Genomic DNA, 22,711 nt, shown 5'->3' with positions numbered 1-22,711 from the left:
AGCTGAAGTTAATTTGACTGGGCATTTTGACACTGACATAATTCATGCAAGCTAGAATAAAAAAACCCATACATGCGGGCTGAAGAGGCCTAATTTTTGTTTTCCTACATGAACCAGCCATTAGGTAACTTTCTCAGAGTAACAGCTTCAAAATCATTTCGACAGTACAGTGTCTTGTAACAGGGTGAATGGTGTCTCCGTCTCAGCCCCTCCAACACCCGGTCACTTGTTTCTGTAACCTCAGTGAGAGGGTAAGATCACTCGTTTACATACTTGCTCACTTCAAGACACACGATTTTAAGACACAACACTGTGATGACGTAATGAGTTTTGTTTGTAATTGGCACCTACATTACATATGACAAATTGTAACAGACCTAGGATTTGTATTTACGACAGTGGTGTTGCACTCAGAAGCTGTGGGGGGCGCCAAATTGCACAAAATGCCAATTTCGACATTATGGATCCATTTTTCTGTCCCTAGCCTTTAAAGTACAAATAAATAAAACATATTATATCAACAATTACTGCCTCAAAGCACCACAGAAGTACTTGTCCCCACAGTCACATAGAAAGATATTGACATGTTTTTCTACCATTTACAATGCAATCATGTATACAAAACTATTAAATACACACATAAAACAAATTCAATTCCAATTAAATATGATAATATATATCGTGAAAGTAATCATCGCCTAGAGTGTCATCATTGGTGCCACTCTTAAGTTTATTATTTTGAAATAAAAATCCCATAGATAACATCACTATATCTTCTTTGACCTATTTCCTGAAGATCAGTGAAGAAGGGACACGGTTAAGTCCGCTTTGTCATTTCAGTTACAACATATTTTCACATTTATCTCAAGATCTCATACGAAGCTTTTAGTTGACGTCGCTGGTTTGTACATTACAAGTGTTATTAAAGTCAAAGAGTAGAATACAAATGGACTGATTTACATGATATAGTGAGCCTGTCGTTTGATGCCCCGTAGCACTCATTTTGTAAAATACATTTTTCATTAATATTGTCACTGTTGTTACCTTCCTTATGGCTAACACCAGTTTACAGTCATTAAGCTTTCATTTATATGTATTTAAGGTCGATGAATCATGGAATAAAGTTAAATAATAAAGTTTAAATGTTAGAAAAGGAAGTCAACATTCTGGCATTTTGCTCTTCCAAAAGTATAGGCTTCAGGTCACTAGAAGCATCAAATGCCCGAGGAAAGACCACGAATATGCTTTTTAAAACATTTTATTTATTTTTTTAATACTGACAAATACAATATATAAATATAGATTTATAGTAGTGTTTGGCCTAGATTATATGCCTGAACTGTAAAGACTGTAATGAATTTAAACAGGATGTATGTGCTTTCTATCACACATACAAGTACTTAAAAGGGGCATATAGGGCTGGATGCATACTAATATCCATACAACAGTGTGTGTTTCACCCTTACTTTGGATATTTTGAGTTTTTACACCTACTCTGCTTCTCCTCAGCACCTGTTTCAGTCCAGTATCCGACCAGTACAGACCAGAGACGGCTCCTACACACGACTGTCCACAGCATCTTGAGGCTAGCACGGTTAGCAAGTGTTATCAACAAAAAAACTTCACCCAAAGTGACTGGAAATGGCCAGCAGCCGAACATGGAAGTTAAAACGCTACGGGCGTTTCGTCCCAGGCTCCGCTGAGACAATAGGGCAGCCATGGAAGGTAACCGGCGGTTAGCGTCAATACTTTTGATACTGAGCTTTGTGTATCATGCTAGCTAGCTACGGTTAGGCTAACGTTAGCTTAAGTTAGCTATTCAGCTATTTATTTGGTTAGTTTGAAGGAACTAGCTAAAATGTTGGAGGTTACAGCTAACTTCATTAAAGTTGTATTAGCTCAATGTATCATTATTGTGTACATAGTATGAATTATATCGTATTATAATATACTTTATATATATTGTATTTGGGAGCTACCATTACCTATTAGCTAGGCTAACTAACGTTACAGACGCAGTTTCTGGCCCTCATGTATGTTAACCTTAACCTTAAAGGGGTCAGGACACCCCAGATTGGAAAAAGGCTGGAGCAGATAACGTTAATAAATATGATAGCAAAACTCCATCTTAAAGAATAAACTTGTGTGAGAAGTCCACTGTAGATGTTGGGAAAGTTGTTAAGTTTATAGGTTTATAGTGTGATGAAAAAGTTGTATGATATGGAAAACCTGAATTCATTCATATTGATACTGATTTATGATGATGATCAAGAAAATCATTTATTCGGATGGACAGTCTCGAACAAAGTAAGGCATACTGTAGGCAACTAAAGTCTGCTGATAAATTAATGTGATTGATAGAAAGTTATACATTTACTGTAAGCACAACCACCATTGGATTGCATTCTTTAAAGTAAGTCTACAGTTAAAAATAGGCTATATCAGGTTTGCTCACACAAATTGTCCCTGGTTGAGTAGAAAAGTAAAAAGAGCGAATGTTAATCTGTCTTTCTCTGTGTAATCTTGAGTAATCATTTAATAACTAAGTGTATCACATTTCAAACATAAGAAAACCAATCATGGTACTGCAGTCATATTGATGATCTGAAGATTTTAATTTTGTCTGAGCTACTGTTAAAATTAAGAGGTATTCAGTTAACTATGATATAAAGCTGCGTTTACTGCTTGCAGATTTAATTTGAGAAGCTGTGAAAATAATTTAGAGCCATTTCCAGTTTATGCTGGAGAGAATTCATCTCGACTGATAACAGTTTGTTCGTTGGAAGCTTACTCTCCAGTAAAACAGTTCTGCAGTGATTCACAGCCCTGATTTAAATTCAGTTTTGGTTCTCACATGGAAGTTGAAAACAAGATACTCACATGCACTTCAAGACACAAAAACAGATCGCTAGAAATAGACTGAATATTGGCCGAATAAATCAAATCAGTGTGAAAGGGATAAATATCTGTAAAATATCAGTAGCAGCAAACAAATCCAACATATTTAACTGTAGGTCATAAATTAGATTTGTATGAGAATAAATACAGAATCCAGATACAAAATTGTTAGTTTTTAAAGCTATATATATATATTTATGAATTATATAATATATTTGAATATAGAATATAGATCTGTCTTAAACTGGTTATGATAATGTGAAAATAAATGTTGTGTAAACTTGAATGGTCCCATGTTAGGGCTCAAATCATTAGTTGCTTGATGGATTAGCTGTCTTTTATGACAGCAGCCATTTTGACTTGACAACGTAGGAAAAGCGCAGGTGTTACTAATAACAATAACGATGGTTCTATTCTATTCAAGTGTCCCAGGGAACCATGACAGTGTGACAGTAAACAACATGCATCCATTACCAATCATTGATTTTATTATTTACACCTGTGGTTGACCTTTTGTGACATGTCAGAATGTCTTTGATGACAAAGGCCTGCAGTAATAAGATACCTTGTTACTTTTTGATATTTCAGACTATTTGATAATTTCTTGTTGATCATTAATAGTTTAAGTTGTATTCCGTATAGTCTATATTGCCTGTTGTTGACACGCAGTGTCACAATCGTCTCTCATATGTTTTTTATCTTCAACTTGCCATCTATCAGGCTGCATTTCAAAATATAAGTTTTGGGCTGTGATGACTGAGATTTGGGGATAATGTTGTGTGCTGTGTTGCTCTAAGAATTGTGGTTTTGTCCTTCATTAACTGAATCAGACTCTAGGTGGCAAGCTGGAGCTGTATGTTTAGCGTGAAGAGAGGGATGCATGGCTGTGATACCAGAGCCTACCTGCATTATACAGTATACTGTGTGACTGTGCGATTAAATAAGCACTACAACTTTGCACTGGCCAATATTTTCTTCTCTTCACCAGATATTTGAGGCAACTGGCAAGAAATCAGAAATTGTCCTCACAATTGTGGAATCTGGATACCTGCTGGTAGTGCAAGGACAGAAAAGCTTGGTAAGAAGGCTATGTGGCTGTGTTGACTGTTTTAAGTTTTCTGTTGTTGTGTTTTTTACATGAATTGTCTCTAATGATATGCACACGGCAGCTTAATATTAAGCTTTACTTTTGGAATCTGGTAAACCCTGTATGCTTGGATCCGGCCTCGTGGCTATGCTTAGGGTGAGGTGGTGAGAAGGCTTATTTTTAAGTAACCCATTTTCTAACATCTTTCTTCCAGATGTGATTTAACACCCATACATTTGATTCATGTCAGTCTAATTCAAATTCACTGTCTTCCAGTTGAACTGTTTGAATTTATACTCCCACCCTTAGGAGAACAATACCTCCATTTTGGGTGTCCATGTAATATGTTCTCTGAAAAATTAGTGATTATAGATTGACAAAATGAAAATACTTTCCTACCCTTCAGCTTTAGGGTTGCAAAGCCATGAGATTCTCACCGTATGATCTCAGAAAATCTCACAGTTTCATTGTAACATGGTATGATGGTATAGGAAATTCCATTATTGTTATTTTGATTATTATTATTATTGGTAAGAATAATCTTTAAAGGAATTGAAACAGAAGTGTTTTTTTGGTTTAACAAATGTTTTATCATAATCTCACAAAATATTATGTCCTGACAGACACAACACTTGATAAAAACATGAGATTATAAATGTACAGTGTATATATACTTTTAATAACACTAAACTATACCGTATTTAAGCAAATGTAAGTGTATGAGCGTCAGGTTTCATACCAACAGTATACCTTGAAAGAGATCTATTGTTGCCTCCCCAGTCTCCTTCAAGATAGACTTTAATCTCATATATCCAGAGAAGTGATCAGTATAATCATCAGTAATACTGTGGAGTAGATCATTTCATTTTGATTTTCACACAGACATCTAGCTCATAATACCTTGTCATTTTGACTTTAGACTGTAGCAGGTGTGCAAGTAATACTGTTGCATAGGTGTTGCAGTGTTCTTGTTCTTGAAGTGCTCCGTCATTAAAAAAATAAAATGTGGCCACAGGGGAATGTCTTGAAATCTTTTTATTCTGCAGCCTCAATACTCATTCTCTGACACTAGTAATCTGCAGTACAACACCGTTATTACTGGTTGTCCTACCTGACGTGGAGGAAACACTGAATATGGATTCTATTAATTATTATTAAGGCTGCTCCAGCCTTATATTACTGCATTGCCACTTTCTTCCAAAAAATGTACATGCATCATGTCTGTCAACATTGTTTTGCCATTGTATTTAATTGTAACTCTTTGTCAATATAAAGAGATTAATAATAATACTTATTATTAACTATTTTAATATGACAACTGTATGAGCAGTATGTAGTGTCATTTTTCAATTAAACCTTTTATAAAATAAAAAAATAAAAAGTGCACCATTCCCTCAGCAGATATTCAGGGATGTAACTCTATAACAGGAATCTGCTTTCCAGATGATAGGCTTCGATTAGGGCCGTATGAAATATTCTGCTGAAGAGCTTGACATTTCTGCTCAAATCCTAAGGGATTTGACTGGATTGTTTTCGTAAGGCCAAATGGCCCGTCAGAACTTTTTATGTACACGTTCAAAATAAGTGAAATGACATTATTGGGAAATATTTTGAGGTTCGGGCTCAATTAAAGCTTAAACTCACCTCAAGCTTGATTCAGTATTTGCGGTGGTCAATGTGAATTTACATGCCTTGATTCAGTTTCTATTTTATATGCCTCATAGAGCATGGACTTGACATTTGTTGTCCTGTTGTGTGTTGGTTTGGTGCCAGCCTTGGCACAGCAGAGTGACATGTACATTTTAATTCCTCAAGTAGGCCAGTACCAGTTGTGGCCGATCAGGGCAAGGGATTGTTAAAGTCACAATTGTGTTAAACCAATTTTTTAAGCAGGTAACCTTTATCTAGGTGTGTCAGACTACTGCAGAAGTCTGGTGAAGCATGTAAGATAGAAAAAGAAGATCGTGAATTTGGGGGCTTTAGCAGTTAATGTGGCCTTTGGACCAAAAAAGTGACCTTTCTGCCCTGCAGACAACAGAAATGTGAGGGACTACTCAGTGTCTCATTAATGGAGTTCTGGCAGGTGACACAGCTATCTTGCTGCGCCAGGGTGCCGAGCCAGACAGATATTCAGGTCAGACTGCAGAGAGCTTTCACCGAGGATGATGGACTGGTCCATTATAGATTGGTGCAGTGAATGCTCGGGAACTTTCAATACAGAGAGCTCAGGCCTATAGGCTACATGATAAGCTCTGAAGGAAACTTTTGGAATTGGTTTTGAACAGTACTGACATTTTCTGTATCAGAGAGCAAATTATTGTGGAGTTTATGTACTCTACTTAAAATATGACTCATCTAGAGTTAACAGGCATCACTTAACAAAATAAAATCAGTCATCTGTAATTATAAATATTACGTTCATTCACACGGAACATGCAACAGATGGTGATGATTTAAAGGAACAACCAACATAAAGTGATTTAGGTAAGTGTTGCCCCACTATGAGCCGGCTCAACTCAGCTTTGCGTTAATGAATTGCCAACTGTACAGTTGATCACCTGAGTGAAAATGAGTTTCGAATAATGTGTTTAATTTGTATGTAATAAAGCTTTTGAATATCCCACACAGAGCAAGCTTATCGACAAAAACAGCAAAACATCTTAATTATATATTTACTTACATATGGTTCAGCAAATATATGCATTTATATATTTACTTTATCCAATTGCAGTGTAAATTTCCAGCATCATCCAATTTCTAGCAATAGATGATTTACTCCGTCATTCCCTGGTGCAGTGCCATTTTTCTAAGGAAAACCCTGGTATGTACCTACGCTGTTATTTACAAATTAAAAACAAATGCATGTGTAAAGCACATTTAATAAAACAGACTGATCAAAATATTAAGCTTTGTTGTTTGATTCTGTGTGTACAAAGCTTATCATGAACCTCAAGGCTGAGGTTAACTGAGTAAACAGAGACCCCTGCAGACAGTTTAAGGAAACTCTTTTTTTCTTTCAGCTTGATAAAAATACTGTCTTTTGTACATTAATTTTATTCAGTAATTTAAATGAGTTGAGTGACTGAGTGGAAATCAGGTTGCTTTTACTTGGTGTAGTACAAAATAATTTGATTTTACATTCTAAAAAACATTTTTTTGTATATGTTTGGATGAACCAGTTCTCTGTCCTGGCTACTGAAGACATGTATCCTCTTGCCTTTTTCTCAGGACACAATCTCTTTGCTCTGCAGCGCTTATGCACTCAAAGTACAACAGAAATCTGATAACCTGATGTTTCGATTTACTGTGGAGGTGAGTCATGAGATGCATTGCAATCCCACAATGAGCAGTGTTTTCTCAAGGTCTGTCTTAATACCTTAATTCCTTTGCAAGATCAAGATCATTTTATATATCAGACTATACCAAACTGATAGGAGAAACTAAGAATACTGTGCTGTGATGAACGGCCTCTTTATACTGTTATTATGATCTAGATAATTTGTGTTCATGTTAATGTTCAGTCAACAGTAGCCAGTACATCAAATTCACCAGTCTCCTCTTTGCATACCAAACCCTATTTTAACTGAGATGCTGATTTCACAAAATCAACATTAAAACCACAGAGTTTGTTTTCATTTGTACAGCATAGATTGACAGATACTGATTGAATGCATTTGTGGATTTCCGCAGGGAGAGGGGCGCATGATAAGGATGCAGTTTGATGGAAGTAGCAGGGCAGAGGCTATAAAGGAGTGTTCGAGTGCTGTGGAAAAACTGATGGAGTACATGCCTGTCACCACTCAGGATGACGCCCCGCTGCCCCCTAATCAGTCCCCTGCTGAGGTCTCAATGCCAGTGTTACAGGTTGGCCGTGTTACAATTCAGTAAACACAATTTCTGTAATGTAATCACAACACACTGATCAGATGTTTATAGGATTGAAATGCGTTGCCCATAGAAATCCCCTAAAGCAGACAAATTACGTAAGTAGTAACTCAAAGCTGTGAGAGTCTGGTTTGTGGCTGTACACAGTCAAAGAGCTACTACTTTTTTTTCCTTCTGGCATAGTTTGGTTGAAATTAAACATTGATCTCCTATGCTTCCGTATATTATACGTCCTTTGTTCGTTTTTTTTTTTTTAGAGTTTTATAAATGCCATAATTGAAGTTGTCATATAGGCATTACTCATTGCTTAATCAACAGTTTTGAAACAATGCTTTGATGAACAGTGGCCATATTATCCTCACTAGATGGTGCTATATACAGCATTGTCTTATTATTAGCAGTGACACAACACCTACAGTAGATGGACTCAGGAGTACATACTGCATATGAGTCGTGAGCAAATTGCAGTACACTATATGGTGTAGAATACAATACGTCCCATCCCAAACACACATACACAGAAGCAGAACAACAGTACAATTACTGAATACATCAGATCAAAGTGGTATAACCTTTAAACCAGTTACAAGATGAGTTTTGAATATAAAGGACAATGTCGTTTATGAAAACAGATTTTTTTGTTCTAAAGCCAACAATGATATTACCCACTATAGGGATGAGGTTGTCATAGCTATATCACTCTTTTCTGCTTCATTTCAGTTGTGACCTTTCATTTACTTTCAAACTTGATAACACACAGCATATGGTTAATTAGAAACTAGATTCTGAGTAAAACTTGGATACTGCCATCTGGCTTACTACAGTTACGACACTAAGGACTGAGAAAGGACTGGACCCTGCCATGGGTTGAATGTGACCTTTAGCGAACAGACACTGAAGGAGTTCACAGTGAAGATGAAAGGGCTTTGAGGGGTGGATACTGTTCAATTAGTAATGGAGCCATTGATTGGTCTCTTAACCCTGTGGTGTCATGCCGTGTTGCTCAAATCTTTTTTCTTCTTTTGTGCGTAACCCTGTTTTAGCCGACTGCGCAGGAAAAAGCTACGGGAGTTGAGCCTGAAGTTATCCAGGGATCAGTGTCCATCAAGCGTCTCGCCCAGGTATTGATCTTTAAAAAGTCAGAGCTAACAACTAATAGAACTCAACATCTACTGTGCAACATATTCATTGTAATTCTTTTCAAGATTAAACTAAGAATCACAGTGTTTGCATTGATTTTCACGAGGCGCAGGATGCTCGGATTAACATCCTTATATGTGAGCGTTTACATAGGCTTGTACATTAACTGGTTCCTCAATTCAGTTCAAGTTTGAAAATGTATTTGTTGGACCTTCCACAGCACTTCTTGGGAGAGACTGCCTTGGCTTTGCCTCAAGTATATCGTCACAGTTGTTTGGCACAAGGTGACTTGGAGCCCATCCTGCGTATTTGTCTGCTGGATCCCAGCTTTCATGCATTTGTTGAGAAGGTGGAGGGGGAGCTTAGGAAACTGCTTGAAGAGTGAAGAATCTCAACAACAGCTGAAGGCAGAAAGGTCAAGTCAGTGCAGCGTGTTTTTTCTTATACAGTTTGTGTAGGCAGTGCCTGGTGGTGGTGTTGGTGGAGTGTTTGTTGCTGTGCTGCCAATGTTGTTTAAATGATGCTAAACATTAGTTGCTATGGTGTATGGCTTGAAGAGGCTGCTTTGAATTGTACGGAAATTAGGTGGTTAAGATGAAGAAGTTGCAAAAGCCAAAAACGTTCATTTTCAAATTTTTTATTCAGAAAAAAAATATTGGTCTCACTCATATGTTAGATCGTGGCTATATACTCTGGTCCCTCTATTTCCCACCTTAATGCAGGTCCATTTCCACCTCAACACACATGTATACATTGTATTGAAACAGGAGTCATGCAGCTACAGCAGTGAATTTTGCTATGCCAGCTTCCAAGTGATCCCACAATGTTAAAGCTTCACTGAGTAAAACAAACTGCCCTCCATATATCTATTTAAGAATACATATTGCATAGGATTATAGCCATGCTATACAGTTAAAGAGAGGAAAATAAAAAATCAAAATCAAAAACTGAAATCGGGAAATATAAAAAAAATATTTTTTACAGATTTCCTATCATTTGAACACTCATACTTCAACATATACAAGACACCTAAGTTACTTTGGAAAGAAAATAAAAATAATACACATATCATTTTTGTTTAGATAGTTAAACACACAGTAGTCATTTTCTGTAATCACTCTCATTTAAATTTGAATACTGCCAGTCATTGAAGCCCTTGCTTCACAATAAAAGATCTCTTAAAAGTGGACATCTTGTCACAAAATCAAACATAGTTAAATGACCATGATATGCTGTACAAATTTCCAAGAATAAAACTAACTATATATATATATATGTATATATAGATCATATTTATGACATATATACATATGATATATATATGATAAGGATGACTCCATAAAAAACATAGGTCATTTTAGATGCAAAAAAAGCCACACGAGGGATAACAACAGAAAATGTATATTCTGAGTATCCTATTGCGTAATTATCTTGCATGCATTGTACATGATATGTAATACAAAAGGGATCACCTCATTTGAGGATATGGTAAAATTAATAAAGGAGACACCAACAGCACATTAAAAATGTGTACACCTTTATGGTGGTTTTAGTCATTATTCATCATCCCGAAATCTCCATGTAAGACTGAATAAGGCATGCTTAAGACAGCCATTATGTTCTTTTTGTTGCCAGTGTTATGCTGATATTGTTTCTCATAAAATGAGACAAGATATGCTTTTTTCAAAACTGCCTGGAGCTCTATCCACCTCTGACACCGTCATGTAGTCACAAAAATGCAGTTTAGCCATCTCATCTGTGAAGAGAAAATCAAGAGAAGGCGTGACTACGGATAATCCTCACAGTGAGTTCTATATTTAGCCCCCTCCCCCTCCAACAGTGTCTTACTTGAGTAAATTTCTTATTTTGTATTCCTCTGGCGAATGTTTTTGTCCTTGTGGTTGTTTGTTGAATTTGTTTTCCTGGGAAAGAAGCAGTAATGATTTAGTGACCTAAAGGTAATTTCAATTCAAATCACAGTCCCCAGCTTTTCTGTTTGAAATATATGTGTAGCAAAAGCATACTTACATTTGTCCAACTGGTTCATCATCTATGGCATGAGAAAGAGAGAGCAGGGCAGAAACAGAACACAGAAGAAAAATATAAGATAAAAAGAAAACACCTGTGTTGCATGTTTCAGCACATTTACTGCAAATTATTTGTACTTTACTTTGCTGACAGTTTTCCCAATTTTCATGTTTCCCTGGCAGCCATTAGTATGTCTATTAGATAGAAAGGTTACCAAATCTTTCAGTGAACATTATTATTGTGCGATGATGCAGCTGAAAGCACAGATTGCTTTGAATACTGGTGCGGTAGTCGTGTTCTGGTGGGAAGCTCTGACATCACACACATGGGAGCGAGCTGCTGAACAGCTTTGTATGCACAAGCTTTGTGTCTGATACACAGACTTCGAAGGAAAAAACTCAGCAAACACAGGAGTGTGAATTTAACAGCTTCTTGCTCTATGAAGGCTTTTGGGCTCTAAAGGCTGCCGAAGGCTCTTTGGAAGGTGGTACAACCCATTCAGATAAACATCTGTATGTTTGTGGAAAATGGTCAGCAGTGACATATTTGTAGTAGAAGGGCTGAAATGTGAAAACAAGCTGTGGTATAATCTGTTAAATAACCACATCTTTAACGCCAAGGATTGTAAACTTAACCTCACATGCCATGTGAATCTCAGGGGGTTCCTGTTCATTTCAGACTGAGCATATGCGTAGGAGGCTTACAGATGGCTCACTTAAAGCCATCTTTTAATTACACTCAGCAATTTCATAGTGATTTTGTAAAAGAGCCGAGGACATGAGAGTGATATTGTGACTGACTTGGCTTCAAAACATGATTCTCTTCAAAGCTTCCTCTCTTCAAAGCTTTCACTCAGCATCTAGAGGTTATATCAGTTCCCTGCAGTACACAGTGCTTATTATCCCTGTTCAGTGCTCTTTCCATTCAGATTGAGGTTACACATTTTAAGTAATAATCTTCTCAGTGTGACCACATGTATGTCATTCTTTCTCATCATACAGCAGTGCAATAAAAACACACATTACAATATTGCAGTAAGAAACACTACAGGAAGAGGACGTGGTGAATAATAGTGGATATTGTTGCAATTAGTGACAAGTTAGTTCAACACCCCACAGCCTTGGGGTAGACATGGTGGTTGGTGTTTGGCATACAGATGAAAATGTCTCAACAGGTAAGTAACCAGTCACAGTGAGGTATATTACATGCAGCTTTAAGTCGGAGATAAGCAGCATTAGCAGCATTCCATGGTATTAATATGGAGCAGATTATGACAGTTATAATGTTAGACAAAAAAACATGGTTCTGTGATCACTTAGAGGAGGAACATCTGTCAGCATCTCCCACCATTTTCACACCTCATGTGTTTACACCACAAAAGCTATGTTTACTATAATGGCTTTGCAAGCACAGAACGAACAGCAGACAGTTACTGTGTGAGATTGACAGTTGAAGTTCGTTAATAATCAATATTGCATACAAAACCGATTGCAACGGTTATACTGTAGTTTTTATGTAACATCAAAAAATACAGCATGTGGGTGGTGAGTTTTTTAGCTCAAAATTCATCTTTTACATAAAGTGAGCTGTTATTTTCGCAAATCATCACACAGCAAAATCTGCAAATTTAGCAGCTGGGTTTTGAAACATGATAGAAATGTCAGCCTCTGCCTCAGAGCCCTTGCCTGTGAAGTATGAAAGTGTTCAAACACAGCTAAGCCATCAAGAGACCAGAATTCATAATGCAGGCAGACAGGGGCCAAAACCTCCGGGAATACGGGATGCTAAAAGGAGATTTTAGAGAGGCTGTGCCTCGTGAGCAGGGAGTCCTCATTCCTGATTTGAATGGCATAAACATGACAAATATAATCCACCTTAATCGCTTCATTTTTCCGGTAGATGAAACCAAACTAGAGGCCATGCACAGAGCTTACTTGAGCTGCCTGGTTTCTCTACTGTATGTGTGCTGATATTCGAAGCAAGTATCGCGGTTAAGTGTTTGTTTTTTCGAATTATCATGTAATAAGCAAATTTAACAGGTCACAAATGAATGCTGTTTATATATGATCAACTGATATATTTCAAATTGCTGAAAATTATACTTTATATATTCCATTATTGATTATAGATAGATAGAGATATCAATGCTTAGAGACACGGTTAACCATCATAGTTTATTACTGGTTCAGTAAGATTGACAAGATTGTAAAAAAACCTTGATATCTCCTTATAAAGCTGTTCCTCCAAAACACAAATGTGCACTGCTAACTACAAGCTCTCTTAGCTTTTTTTATGCTAATAACTGCATAAATAAGCAGTTCTGTTGAAGGCAACAACCAATTAAACACGAGCAAAACTGCCATCCTGATTGTACCTTAGCCCGGCAGTTGCTGATCTGTGTTGTGGGTGTGTGCCAGTGCTAATTTTGGCAGCTATTTAAGATTAAGTCTTAGTCTTAAAATTAAAATGATTATTGGTTTGAGTCACATTTTAGTCATTTTTATCCCTTATAGTTTTAGTCTAGTTTTAGTCGATGCAAACTCAAAATGTTTAAGTCAAATTTTATTGAAAGAAAAGTAATTTTAGTCAACTTTTAGTCAAAATGTGTTCTCGCTTTAAACTCATAGGCGGATAAGCCTCTGCATAATTAGAAGCTTGATGTTGTCAAACATGCCAGACACTTTGAGGCTGATGTGTAGGCTGTACTTACAAATACTACCATGAAAGTCACACTAATGCGGAAACAATTAGTCGATTAATATCTGGCATCAGCCCTAAGAAATCATACATAACACTGGTTCTATCATGTTAGAACACTTTGACTCGATAGTAACTGCATTGCCTTTTTCAGGGGCTTTTCTCATGTAAAGACAAGCAAAAACTGATCAGGCTGCTTGTCCAAATATATACAGTACATAAATAAACTTGCAGTTTTACAAGTTACTACATCGGCACAAGATGCACATTTAGACATATTTCCCGGTTAGTTTTACTTGAACAACAGGACTGAAAACCTGAAAATCAAGATTGGTTTCCAGCCAGGCTGAGCCACCGTGGTTTTAGAGCAAATTTGCCAAGGTAAACAGACCTTATTGAGCAGTAACACTGACTTAGGATCTGCAAATATGCTTAGTCAATATTAGAACCTAAAGTGAAGTTGTTTGTATTATTTCTACTTAATCTATAGACACAGGTTGTCTTACAGCCTTCCTCCACTGCAGTGTTTTTTCCTTTTTGACGAACTATAAATAGTGTTTCCACTCCGTTTTGCCTACCGACTGGTTGTCGGTTTAGGACAGCATTACCTGGGTCTCTGCACATCTCAGTCAATGACAGGGATGTATTTATTATATTTTTTACAATTGCGCTTTCTCTGCTATTCTTGTACGACTAGCTTTAGCAATGTGTCTGCCACATGCGGGTCGAGCCTTGTGGAAGATTCTGATCATACGCAGTGCACGTGAGCAGGCCGGTTGACTAGCAGGTAGGCCGTTGAAACATTTTATACTACGCTAATGAAATAATTTAATTGATATATTAGTGACATGTAACAGCCACAGCCTTTTTTCGGTGTGTATAAAACGTGTAATGCAAAGTTAAGAGAGAAAAATAGAAGAAAGAAACAGCATTACATCTAATGAACACCTCAAGATATTGAAGCTTAAAACAGGTTTATCTGGTTAACATTGCTTACACATTTGACTGACTAAACCGTATTTTGTTCTTAAGTAAATGAAAAGCAGGACATACCCTGAAGCTCTATTTGTTTAGTTTGTAGTAGACTGTGGCGTGCAGCTGTTTCCCTTTTGAAATGATTCATAATAGTGAGGCGACCATTGTGGTTTGTGTTCATGTTTTATTCTAAAATGAAAAGGAGATAAAGCCACATGAGTTGAGGTCAGAGAAAGGCTCTGGTGACTGGAAGTGCCGGAGGCTTTTTAGACATTAGGATCTTGTCACATTGTTATCAATTGATTTTGACTGCCATTGAAAGCTTAGGCCATTAGCCCACTAGACGACTACATTATACTAAAACTATAAATAAGAAAGTTGAGTAAATGTAGAACATGTCAACAAAGGAATGGGAGAATTGATTGAGAAATATAGAAATTAACTTTTTCTTTATTTGGCTTTTTTTGTGCAGAGTTTGGATGTTCTCCCTGTGTGCAGAAGTGGCGACAATGTGAATGTGAATGTTTATTTGTCTGTATATGTCAGCCCTGTGGTGAACTGACAGCTCATTCAGGGTGTACCCATTGTTTGCTCCATGTCAGCTGGGAGCAGCTCCAGCCCCCTGAAGCCCGGGTTAGATAAGATAATACATAATACTTTGTTCCATGTTTGTTTATTGTTGTGTTTATCTGTCTCTTTATAACATTCAGACCCATATTGCAGATGCTTTGGTTGTAACCTCAGTTGGCTACCAGAGTAGAGGCCCTTGAAGTTTTTTGTACACTTAACTGTCAAGTGGCTCTCTAATATCACAGCTGTGATGGCTAGATTATATTGATAAAACAAGGGCCATCTAGTAATAGAGGACTAGACATTTAAGTATTCATAACAGTATAGTAGATGTTGGATGGAGCAAGTACCAGTGTATTTCAAAGTGGTTCTAATATTATAGGTAAGTGCTATGTGTAGTTTAGAGTAGTTATTCTAAACTTGATGGGTCTACCTGCCTATTCACTTGAGTCCAAAAAGTGCCCAGTAAGTGCTTAGGATGGGAAGTGTGAACCAGTTCCAGCTGAGGACCAGTTCAGAGTGAGGCTTCATTTTATGAAGAAATATAGCAATATTGCTAAATTTCATTGTCTGTCAAATTAAAATTTCAAGTAAGGGTGGAAAAACCTGCATTATGCTGAAATGCAACATGTCCTTAAATTACAGGGATGCCATGTACTTGACACTGTACTGTGCCACTCTCTCCCAATTCAGCTGCACAGCTGTTGTAATAACATTCACCCCACCTAAGCAGGCATAACAGGTTTTTTCTTTGTCTACAAAATCCAGTACGTAAACAAATGCTGTACTGTAGAACTGGTTGCAGATTAAACAGCAATTAAACAGTCAAGCTTTTACACACCTAAGTCAAATGCATGCCTTTTTTTCTGTTCTGTTTCTACACAGATAGAAAAGTTAGGCTGGCATATAATAAGGGGATCGATGAAGATATGCAGAATCGCATAATGGCACTGGTCTCAATATCATGTTATCACTTACCTACTACGAGTAATGGTAGCTTGTTCAAGGCAGTACTTAAGAATGCTTTTTTTGTTTGTGATTGTCCTGCCCAGTGCAGACAGCACAGCTCGCCTTTTACTTAACAATGCCAAATACATTTTTCTGTGGATTATCACATTTAGAACCATTAGAGTTTGAGAAAACAAGAAAGTTTCAGTGACTGCAAAGAAAGATTTTATATGGTTATTTAAGTTTTTTTTACCTTCACCTCCCTCCCATTTTTGTGCATTTATCTTTTATTTGGTCAATTAGAATATCACACATAATTTTGATTTAACAACATTTTTGTTAACATAACTAAAATAGAAAGTGGTGTTCAGCAAGTAGGGGCCACATTTGGCAATAATAATTGATTTTTGTAACACTGGGGAAAGTACAATTGAATATTAAGTATTTTTCCTGCATGTGCTAATTATTTTTAGCTGACGTAGTCGATGTAGATTTTTAACTCCCAGACCTGAAGTTTTGAGGCTGTGACATTTAACACTTAATATTTACTCTGGATCATTTGAGGAAGACGTCGAAAGTTTAATCACAAGAAAATTCCTAATTGAGCTTTTCATATGTCAAGTGATTATGGCTTTTTGGAGATGCACAAGTTAGTCAAAACAATTGACACCTTTGAAAACATATCAGACGTTATGGGTTCATCCTAATGAACAAGAAATGAATGGAGACATTTTTCCTTCAGCATAAAAAAAGCATAATTTACTGTGTTAATATCTATGCAGTCATCGTAATGTTTGTGGATGGACTGTAAGCTCATAAAAACATATACATCGACAGAAAGGAGATAAAAAAATCTCTGAAACCATGCAGGATCTCTCACTTACCACCCATTAAGATTATGTTGCCATTAGGAAAGATGGGGGAGGGGAAAAGAATAGTAACCAATTAAGTTATATAGTCGGACTGATGTGTTGTACAGCTATAGGTTGATAACCCCACATGCTTAACACTGTTATTCTGCTGTCAACATGGGAAACAAATGTGCTGTTACCATTGCCATTAGCACAGCAGCACACACATAGGTTAGCTGTGGAAAGGTTAGCCGTGTCCCCTCTGTATGAAGGTCATATCCGTATGAATCTTACAGTGTCCTTCCTTCCTCCTTTGGCCACAGAGGTCGAGAGTCTTTGACAGCTAGTTGACTCCTACAGATCTCCTCTGAGAGCACATGCAACCTTTTGGTTCAATAGTCTACTTGCATCTGTAAACATCTCTGTATCTTACTCTCTGATACTCTCCTTTTTTGGTGACATTTTACCTTACAGTTATTGTACTTTTTGGACAACTTCTGCGGAATTGTCTTATCTGACTGATAACCTTCGCTGATTTACCCTAATTAAAACTGTACAACTTTGCTCAATTTCAGATCAGTATGTACAGGATATAGGTTAAACATATTCTGTAACACCTTGATATCAGACACCAGAGGAAAAAAAACTTAAATGTCTGAAGGGTTTTAAATTGCATAGTTGTACTTTGAACATAATTAATGTAATATTAACTTTGATACATATCGTTTTTTGTTTTTTGTTTTAACCGTGCATACTGCTGGAAACAGAGAAAAAGGTTTCTTACCATCAATAATGTCGTCTGGCGTCTTGCGTTTCTCGTACACAACGATGATGACTACTAGGATTATAATTTCTGCGAGCACACCCAGGAAAGGCCAAAGCGGCGCAAGGTGGCTGCGCACCCGTAGTATAGTGGTCTCAGCATTGTTTCCAATCACGTTTGTGGCATTGCACTCGTATCTACCAGGATCTGTGTTTATATCCAGGTTTAGTATGTTGAGCTCTGTGTAGTTGTCTCTGTTAGTGATGAGGAAGCGTCCGGTGGAGTTGTCAATGTCCTGGAACACAATGACATTTAAAACATGTTAAAATTGTTTCTTTCAGAGTAGAAATATCTCATGCCCTTTATGGTATTGTGCAGATATATTTATCTGTTTCCGTCTCTCTATTGTAACTCCATATATGCATACTTTAGTTACATATATACACGTACCGTGTAGGATGTTCCGTCGACTTTACGCCATGTCCAGGTCGGATGCGGGTAACCAACAGACTTGCAGTAAAGCATCGCATTTTCTCCTTCGTTTTTATTTTCACTTCGCTTGTGGCCAGTGATAGCAGGTTTTGCTGGAAAGGTAAAATAAATAAATAAAGTTGATCATTAGCTGTGTTGGCAGAGGTACGACATTCAAAGGAACGTTTTAACTCCTACCAGATGGCATGAATAAGGAAAGCATGATTGGCTTCTCTGGCTTTGGTAATAATATGTGTTATTCAGATGTCTGTGTAAGAGAGAGGAGTGTAATTAAGACTCTGTATAGCGGCATTGATTCACTGAAGCAGCTCAATTTTCTTTAATATTTTCCTAATCTCAAACTGTTGCAGTCAAGAAGAAGCACAGCAAGCTCTTTAAAATCACATGCATCACTTTGCATTACTTAGTTTAAGTCATATCATTATTTCATTCAGTATCTCACACAGGGATCACTGAATTTGTGTTGTATCTTGTTTCCTACATGTCTATCATCTTTTCCGTTTGATTCCACAAACTACTCATATGGTTTTGTTTTGACGATTTATTTATAAGTAATTTTCACACCTAATCATTTTAACAAAAGGCTTTATATTGTTAGCCATCAATTTTTATTGCTATCAAAACCTCACGTGGGCTGCAGTATTTCAATGCTTCCAAAATAAACGCCTGTTTAGCTGAGCATATAGATAGCATCATCATATCAGAACAATTTTTATATGTAAAACTGCATTGTAAAACAGAGTCTTGCATAAGAGGCTACAAGAATAGGGTAGTAGAATAGAGGCTTGCCAAGGAGTAAAACTGGACTGCTGCTTTCAATAAAATGTACTATTTTGGGTGTGCAGATGTTTTGTGAGCACATCCTCTCAACACCAAACCCCAGCAATGGGGAATATCACTCAGAAAGAGATAAAAACATTTCAATACAATTCATAATGAGGTCATGGAAGAGGGGGGATCAGTATGATATGAAAGCCAGATGTTCCCATTCAACATAATTCCACAGAGAATTCCACAAAAGAGATGTTGAGCCAATGGAAAACGGTGTGAATTGGCCCTGATTAATGAATAAACTGGTAATAAAAATGCAGCAGAAAGGTTATGAATTTAATAAATTCAGGCATATGTCATGTAACACTGCAACAAGTCAGACTGATCCATAGAACAGTGTTCTCCAAAGGTGAGACTCTCCATGTAACTTGTGCAGCATCAGGAAGATAGCTGTTCCGCCTTTTCCACTAATCCTCAAATTTACAATAATTCCTTCCATGCAATTAAGCAGAATAAGGAAGAGGCCTGGAGTGAGCATTTTTCAGCTGTGCGTGGATAATGGAGCAGGAGGGGTCTGAGCTCTTTGGTGACATCACCCCACTCTAATTATGGTGCACACGTGCTCCCTGCGCGAGGGAGTGGCCAAGCTCATTTGTGCTTCATCCTGACTGTATTATGTCAGTGACTGACAGCCCTGAGACAACCCTCAGAGTGGCGCTAAAATGGGCAGAAACCTCCATTTCACACTCCCAACTACGATTACTGTGACCATTAATCTGTGTGTGCTAGACAGAGGAAAAGTGACACATGAATGTGAGAGGCACATGCTAGGAGGAGCAAGGTCAAAGCTGTCAGAACGAATAGAAAAAAGCTAATTAAGATTACATGAGACGGGAAAGAGCCATTCAATCCAAATTCTTAATGAGAGCTTTTCGCATTTTATTTATTAAGCAGTTACGTTTTTTTTTAATTTTGATGAATTTGTATAAAATACAAAATAATTTCATTTTTTCTAGAGGAATGCGTGAAATTCAGCATACAGGGTAAATCATTTTCATTAAGAAACGTGCTAAACATTTGCTAATATTTGAGAAATATGAGGTACCAAATATGTATCTGTGGTAAGCTTAGTATCACAGACAATAAACTCCACTCCTGCCACAGAGATGGCTAGGACCGGATTCAGAGCCTTAATCCTACAACATCACACAACCCTCCATCTGTTGCCTCTGAGCCGAGTCCTGCAAGGATGAGTGTGCCAAGGACACTGTAGGCGAGGGATCTCAGTGAACTGCTGCCAGAAGCGCAGTGCAAGGCTGGCTAGCATAACAGTGGGCCTGCTACCTGGGTCACAAAAGATCTCAAATGGCTCTAAAAAATCAGAAGAGCATTTAACAACTGAGAAAAATGTTTTGTTTAGATCCAGCAGTTGTATCTACTCTTGATGTCAAAACATATTTTTTTAGACCCTAAATGTAGGCCTCTTTAAAGGACAGAAACATGCATCATCAGTTTGGTTAAAAGACTGACTCTTTCTCCAGGGGACAGATAGCAAGCCGCAACAGTCACAGGCCTGCAGTCTACTGATGGCTAGCACACTTCAGTTTGAATGGCGATGAGTCCCATCATCTCACAATCCAGTGAAAGCAGAACACACACGGTCATCACCCATGTTATGCAATCAGGCAGCGCTTTAAGACAGCCGTGGAATAAGAGACAGGGCATGCTCACTATTCACCATACCCATGCCACAGCAAATTGACTTAAGCACTACACATGGGCAGCTTCTTTTGAACAGGGTTTCACTTGCCCTTTCTCAGAGAAGATTCCTTATTCAAGTCGATGGCTTTGGTGTCAGCTTGAATGAAACTAACGCAGTAGTTGGTTGGGTCTAGCTATTACATTAACCGTCTTTACTAACCTTCTTTACTTAAATCATTATTAGCTCTATCAGATATAAAAGGAATAAATTAATAACTGCCTCCTATTGGGCTTTGTGTTTGCACGTTTTGGTGAGCACGTGCAGTGCCTGTCCATTTTGCTAGACTGTTGTCTCAGTGAAAGCCAAGAGTGACAACAGCCTCCGGATCCCCCCACCCTCCCACCCCCCTTCATCACCACTGTGCTGGATGAATTCAATCATCTTTGTCAACAAGGACTCTATTAACACAGCTTTGGGTGCTTCACTTTTCTAGGACACCTTTATATGTTCATCTCTCTGTAGAAAACCACAGATCAAGCTCATTTTCATGCCAAGGTTTTTTTTAGAATTTGAACACATCATGGAGAAATATTTCATAGGAGGGATCTTACCTTTCACTTCAATTGTGGCATTTGCATTTGGTGCCATGACAAATGTGTAAACACACATGTATTCCCCAGAATCATCTGCCCGCGGTTTAGTGATTCTACAAAAAAATACAAAACATTTATTTCATAACTTTCATTCATCAGTCATGTACAGTGTGAGTAGGGAAGTAAATAAAGTCAACCAATTTCAGTTTAACTCCAGTAATTAGTTTGGACGACAACAGTGAAAGCTTGAGGGGCTGATTGAGCTGTGGGAGACAAAATGTTGGCATAATGCTGTTATAACAGCAGCTCTGGTTTCTGCAGGGAAGGGCACCACAGGCATTTTAGCTGTAGTCTTCAGAGTATCACTGATGAAATGTGACAAGGAAGTGACCAATTGGTCTTATCTTGTGGCTACGGAGAGTCTGCGGTATGTCTATGGGGGCGACAGTAGCTTTGTGCTTCAATGGTTACACTGTGTGACAGCAGGAACTAACAACTAGTTGGTACATTAGGTCGTGATGATTGCTTTTCTGGTTAGATGCATAGGTATAGTTCATTATTTGGATTAAGGTGTAATTACTGCACCATTTGTTCTAAATCAAAAGGGTGAGAAAGCCAGGAGTAGCATCAGCACTGATCTGAGTCAAAGGCAGTCTGAAGACATTCAAATCGAATGGGTGCCAAAAGGCTACTGCTAAGGATTATTTTCAATAATGATGAATCTACCCATTATTTTCACAGTTAATAACTGTTGAGTCTGTTAGATGTAAAAAACATTGTGAAAAGTGCACAACACATTACTTGAAAATACTTGAAAAACAAAAGACTTTTCATTTTCAATCATAAATGACCAAAAAAGCAGCAAATCCTTGCTTGAAAAAGTTTTGAAATGATTCAGAGATGATCAAAATAGTTTTTTTTTCGAGAAACTACTTGACAAATCAAAAAGCTGACAATGCTTCCATTTCGAAATTCCAATGCCTTGGTAACAGACCATATTTACACCCGGAGTGTGATGTCTGTGGTGTGAATATGGTCTGTTGATGTAGAGGATGGAGTATTGTAGAATGGGAGTTCTCTGCCACACTGTGGTCTCTGGTTGTCCCTATTTACAAATTACTTCCTTTGTTTCAGGGAGTTCCTGGTCCTTTACATGCAAAATTACATCAACATAGTATTTTGCTCCTATAGTTACTTCTATTTTACATGTAGACTCTAATTAATCTCATTGACTTTCCCTTGCCAGGAGCACTCACTGTCCGTATTGTCCTCTCTCCTAAAATATTGCAAATATGTTCTGTCTTCCTCAGT

The 22,711-nt window shown here is 37.5% G+C and overlaps 3 protein-coding genes across 7 annotated transcripts in view; 1 reads left to right on the top strand and 2 right to left on the bottom strand.

The window, feature by feature from the left end:
- hcn4 (hyperpolarization activated cyclic nucleotide-gated potassium channel 4) overlaps positions 1-1,645 on the bottom strand; it is a 77,190-nt gene extending 75,545 nt beyond the window's left edge. Inside the window, exon 1 of one of the 2 annotated variants that reach the window (XM_030413241.1) lies at positions 1,467-1,645. The gene's annotated coding sequence lies outside the window, so the exon portion shown is untranslated. The remainder of the gene's footprint in view (positions 1-1,466) is intronic. The other variant, XM_030413240.1, reaches the window with a different exon arrangement.
- On the top strand, positions 1,395-9,975 carry rec114 (REC114 meiotic recombination protein). 2 transcript variants are annotated; one of them, XM_030413246.1, is made up of 6 exons: positions 1,398-1,725; positions 3,887-3,976; positions 7,214-7,297; positions 7,676-7,849; positions 8,914-8,991; positions 9,231-9,975. In XM_030413246.1, the coding sequence occupies exons 1-6, from the start codon at positions 1,642-1,644 to the stop codon at positions 9,393-9,395; spliced, it is 675 nt and encodes a 224-aa protein (XP_030269106.1). In that variant the 5' UTR covers positions 1,398-1,641; the 3' UTR covers positions 9,396-9,975. The 2 variants fall into 2 exon arrangements, with proteins under 2 accessions (XP_030269107.1, XP_030269106.1); XM_030413247.1 differs by lacking the exon at positions 7,214-7,297 and having other exon boundaries at positions 1,395-1,725.
- Positions 9,632-22,711, bottom strand: part of LOC115579664 (neuroplastin-like) — a 29,293-nt gene continuing 16,213 nt past the window's right edge. For 2 of the 3 annotated variants that reach the window (XM_030413243.1, XM_030413245.1), the window contains 6 exons: positions 21,419-21,513; positions 18,293-18,426; positions 17,864-18,137; positions 11,039-11,060; positions 10,859-10,932; positions 9,632-10,766 (listed from right to left, as the gene is read on the bottom strand). In XM_030413243.1, coding sequence (XP_030269103.1) covers positions 10,872-10,932; positions 11,039-11,060; positions 17,864-18,137; positions 18,293-18,426; positions 21,419-21,513 — 586 coding nt within the window. In that variant the 3' untranslated portion in view covers positions 9,632-10,766; positions 10,859-10,871. The remainder of the gene's footprint in view (positions 10,767-10,858; positions 10,933-11,038; positions 11,061-17,863; positions 18,138-18,292; positions 18,427-21,418; positions 21,514-22,711) is intronic. The other variant, XM_030413244.1, reaches the window with a different exon arrangement.

Source organism: Sparus aurata, chromosome 4, assembly GCF_900880675.1.
Source record: "Sparus aurata chromosome 4, fSpaAur1.1, whole genome shotgun sequence".
In the NCBI taxonomy this organism is placed as follows: Eukaryota; Metazoa; Chordata; class Actinopteri; order Spariformes; family Sparidae; genus Sparus; species Sparus aurata.
The sequence above is the reverse complement of the archived record's forward strand: the minus strand, read 5'-3'. Positions and strand labels throughout refer to the sequence as shown.

Bases quoted from the DNA above. Each gene is read 5' to 3' on its own strand.
- rec114 (XM_030413246.1), top strand. From the start codon at position 1,642: ATGGCCAGCAGCCGAACATGGAAGTTAAAACGCTACGGGCGTTTCGTC. The intron at 1,726-3,886 runs GTAACCGGCGGT...TCTCTTCACCAG, and splicing joins CAATAGGGCAGCCATGGAAG to ATATTTGAGGCAACTGGCAA. The intron at 7,298-7,675 runs GTGAGTCATGAG...GGATTTCCGCAG, and splicing joins TGTTTCGATTTACTGTGGAG to GGAGAGGGGCGCATGATAAG.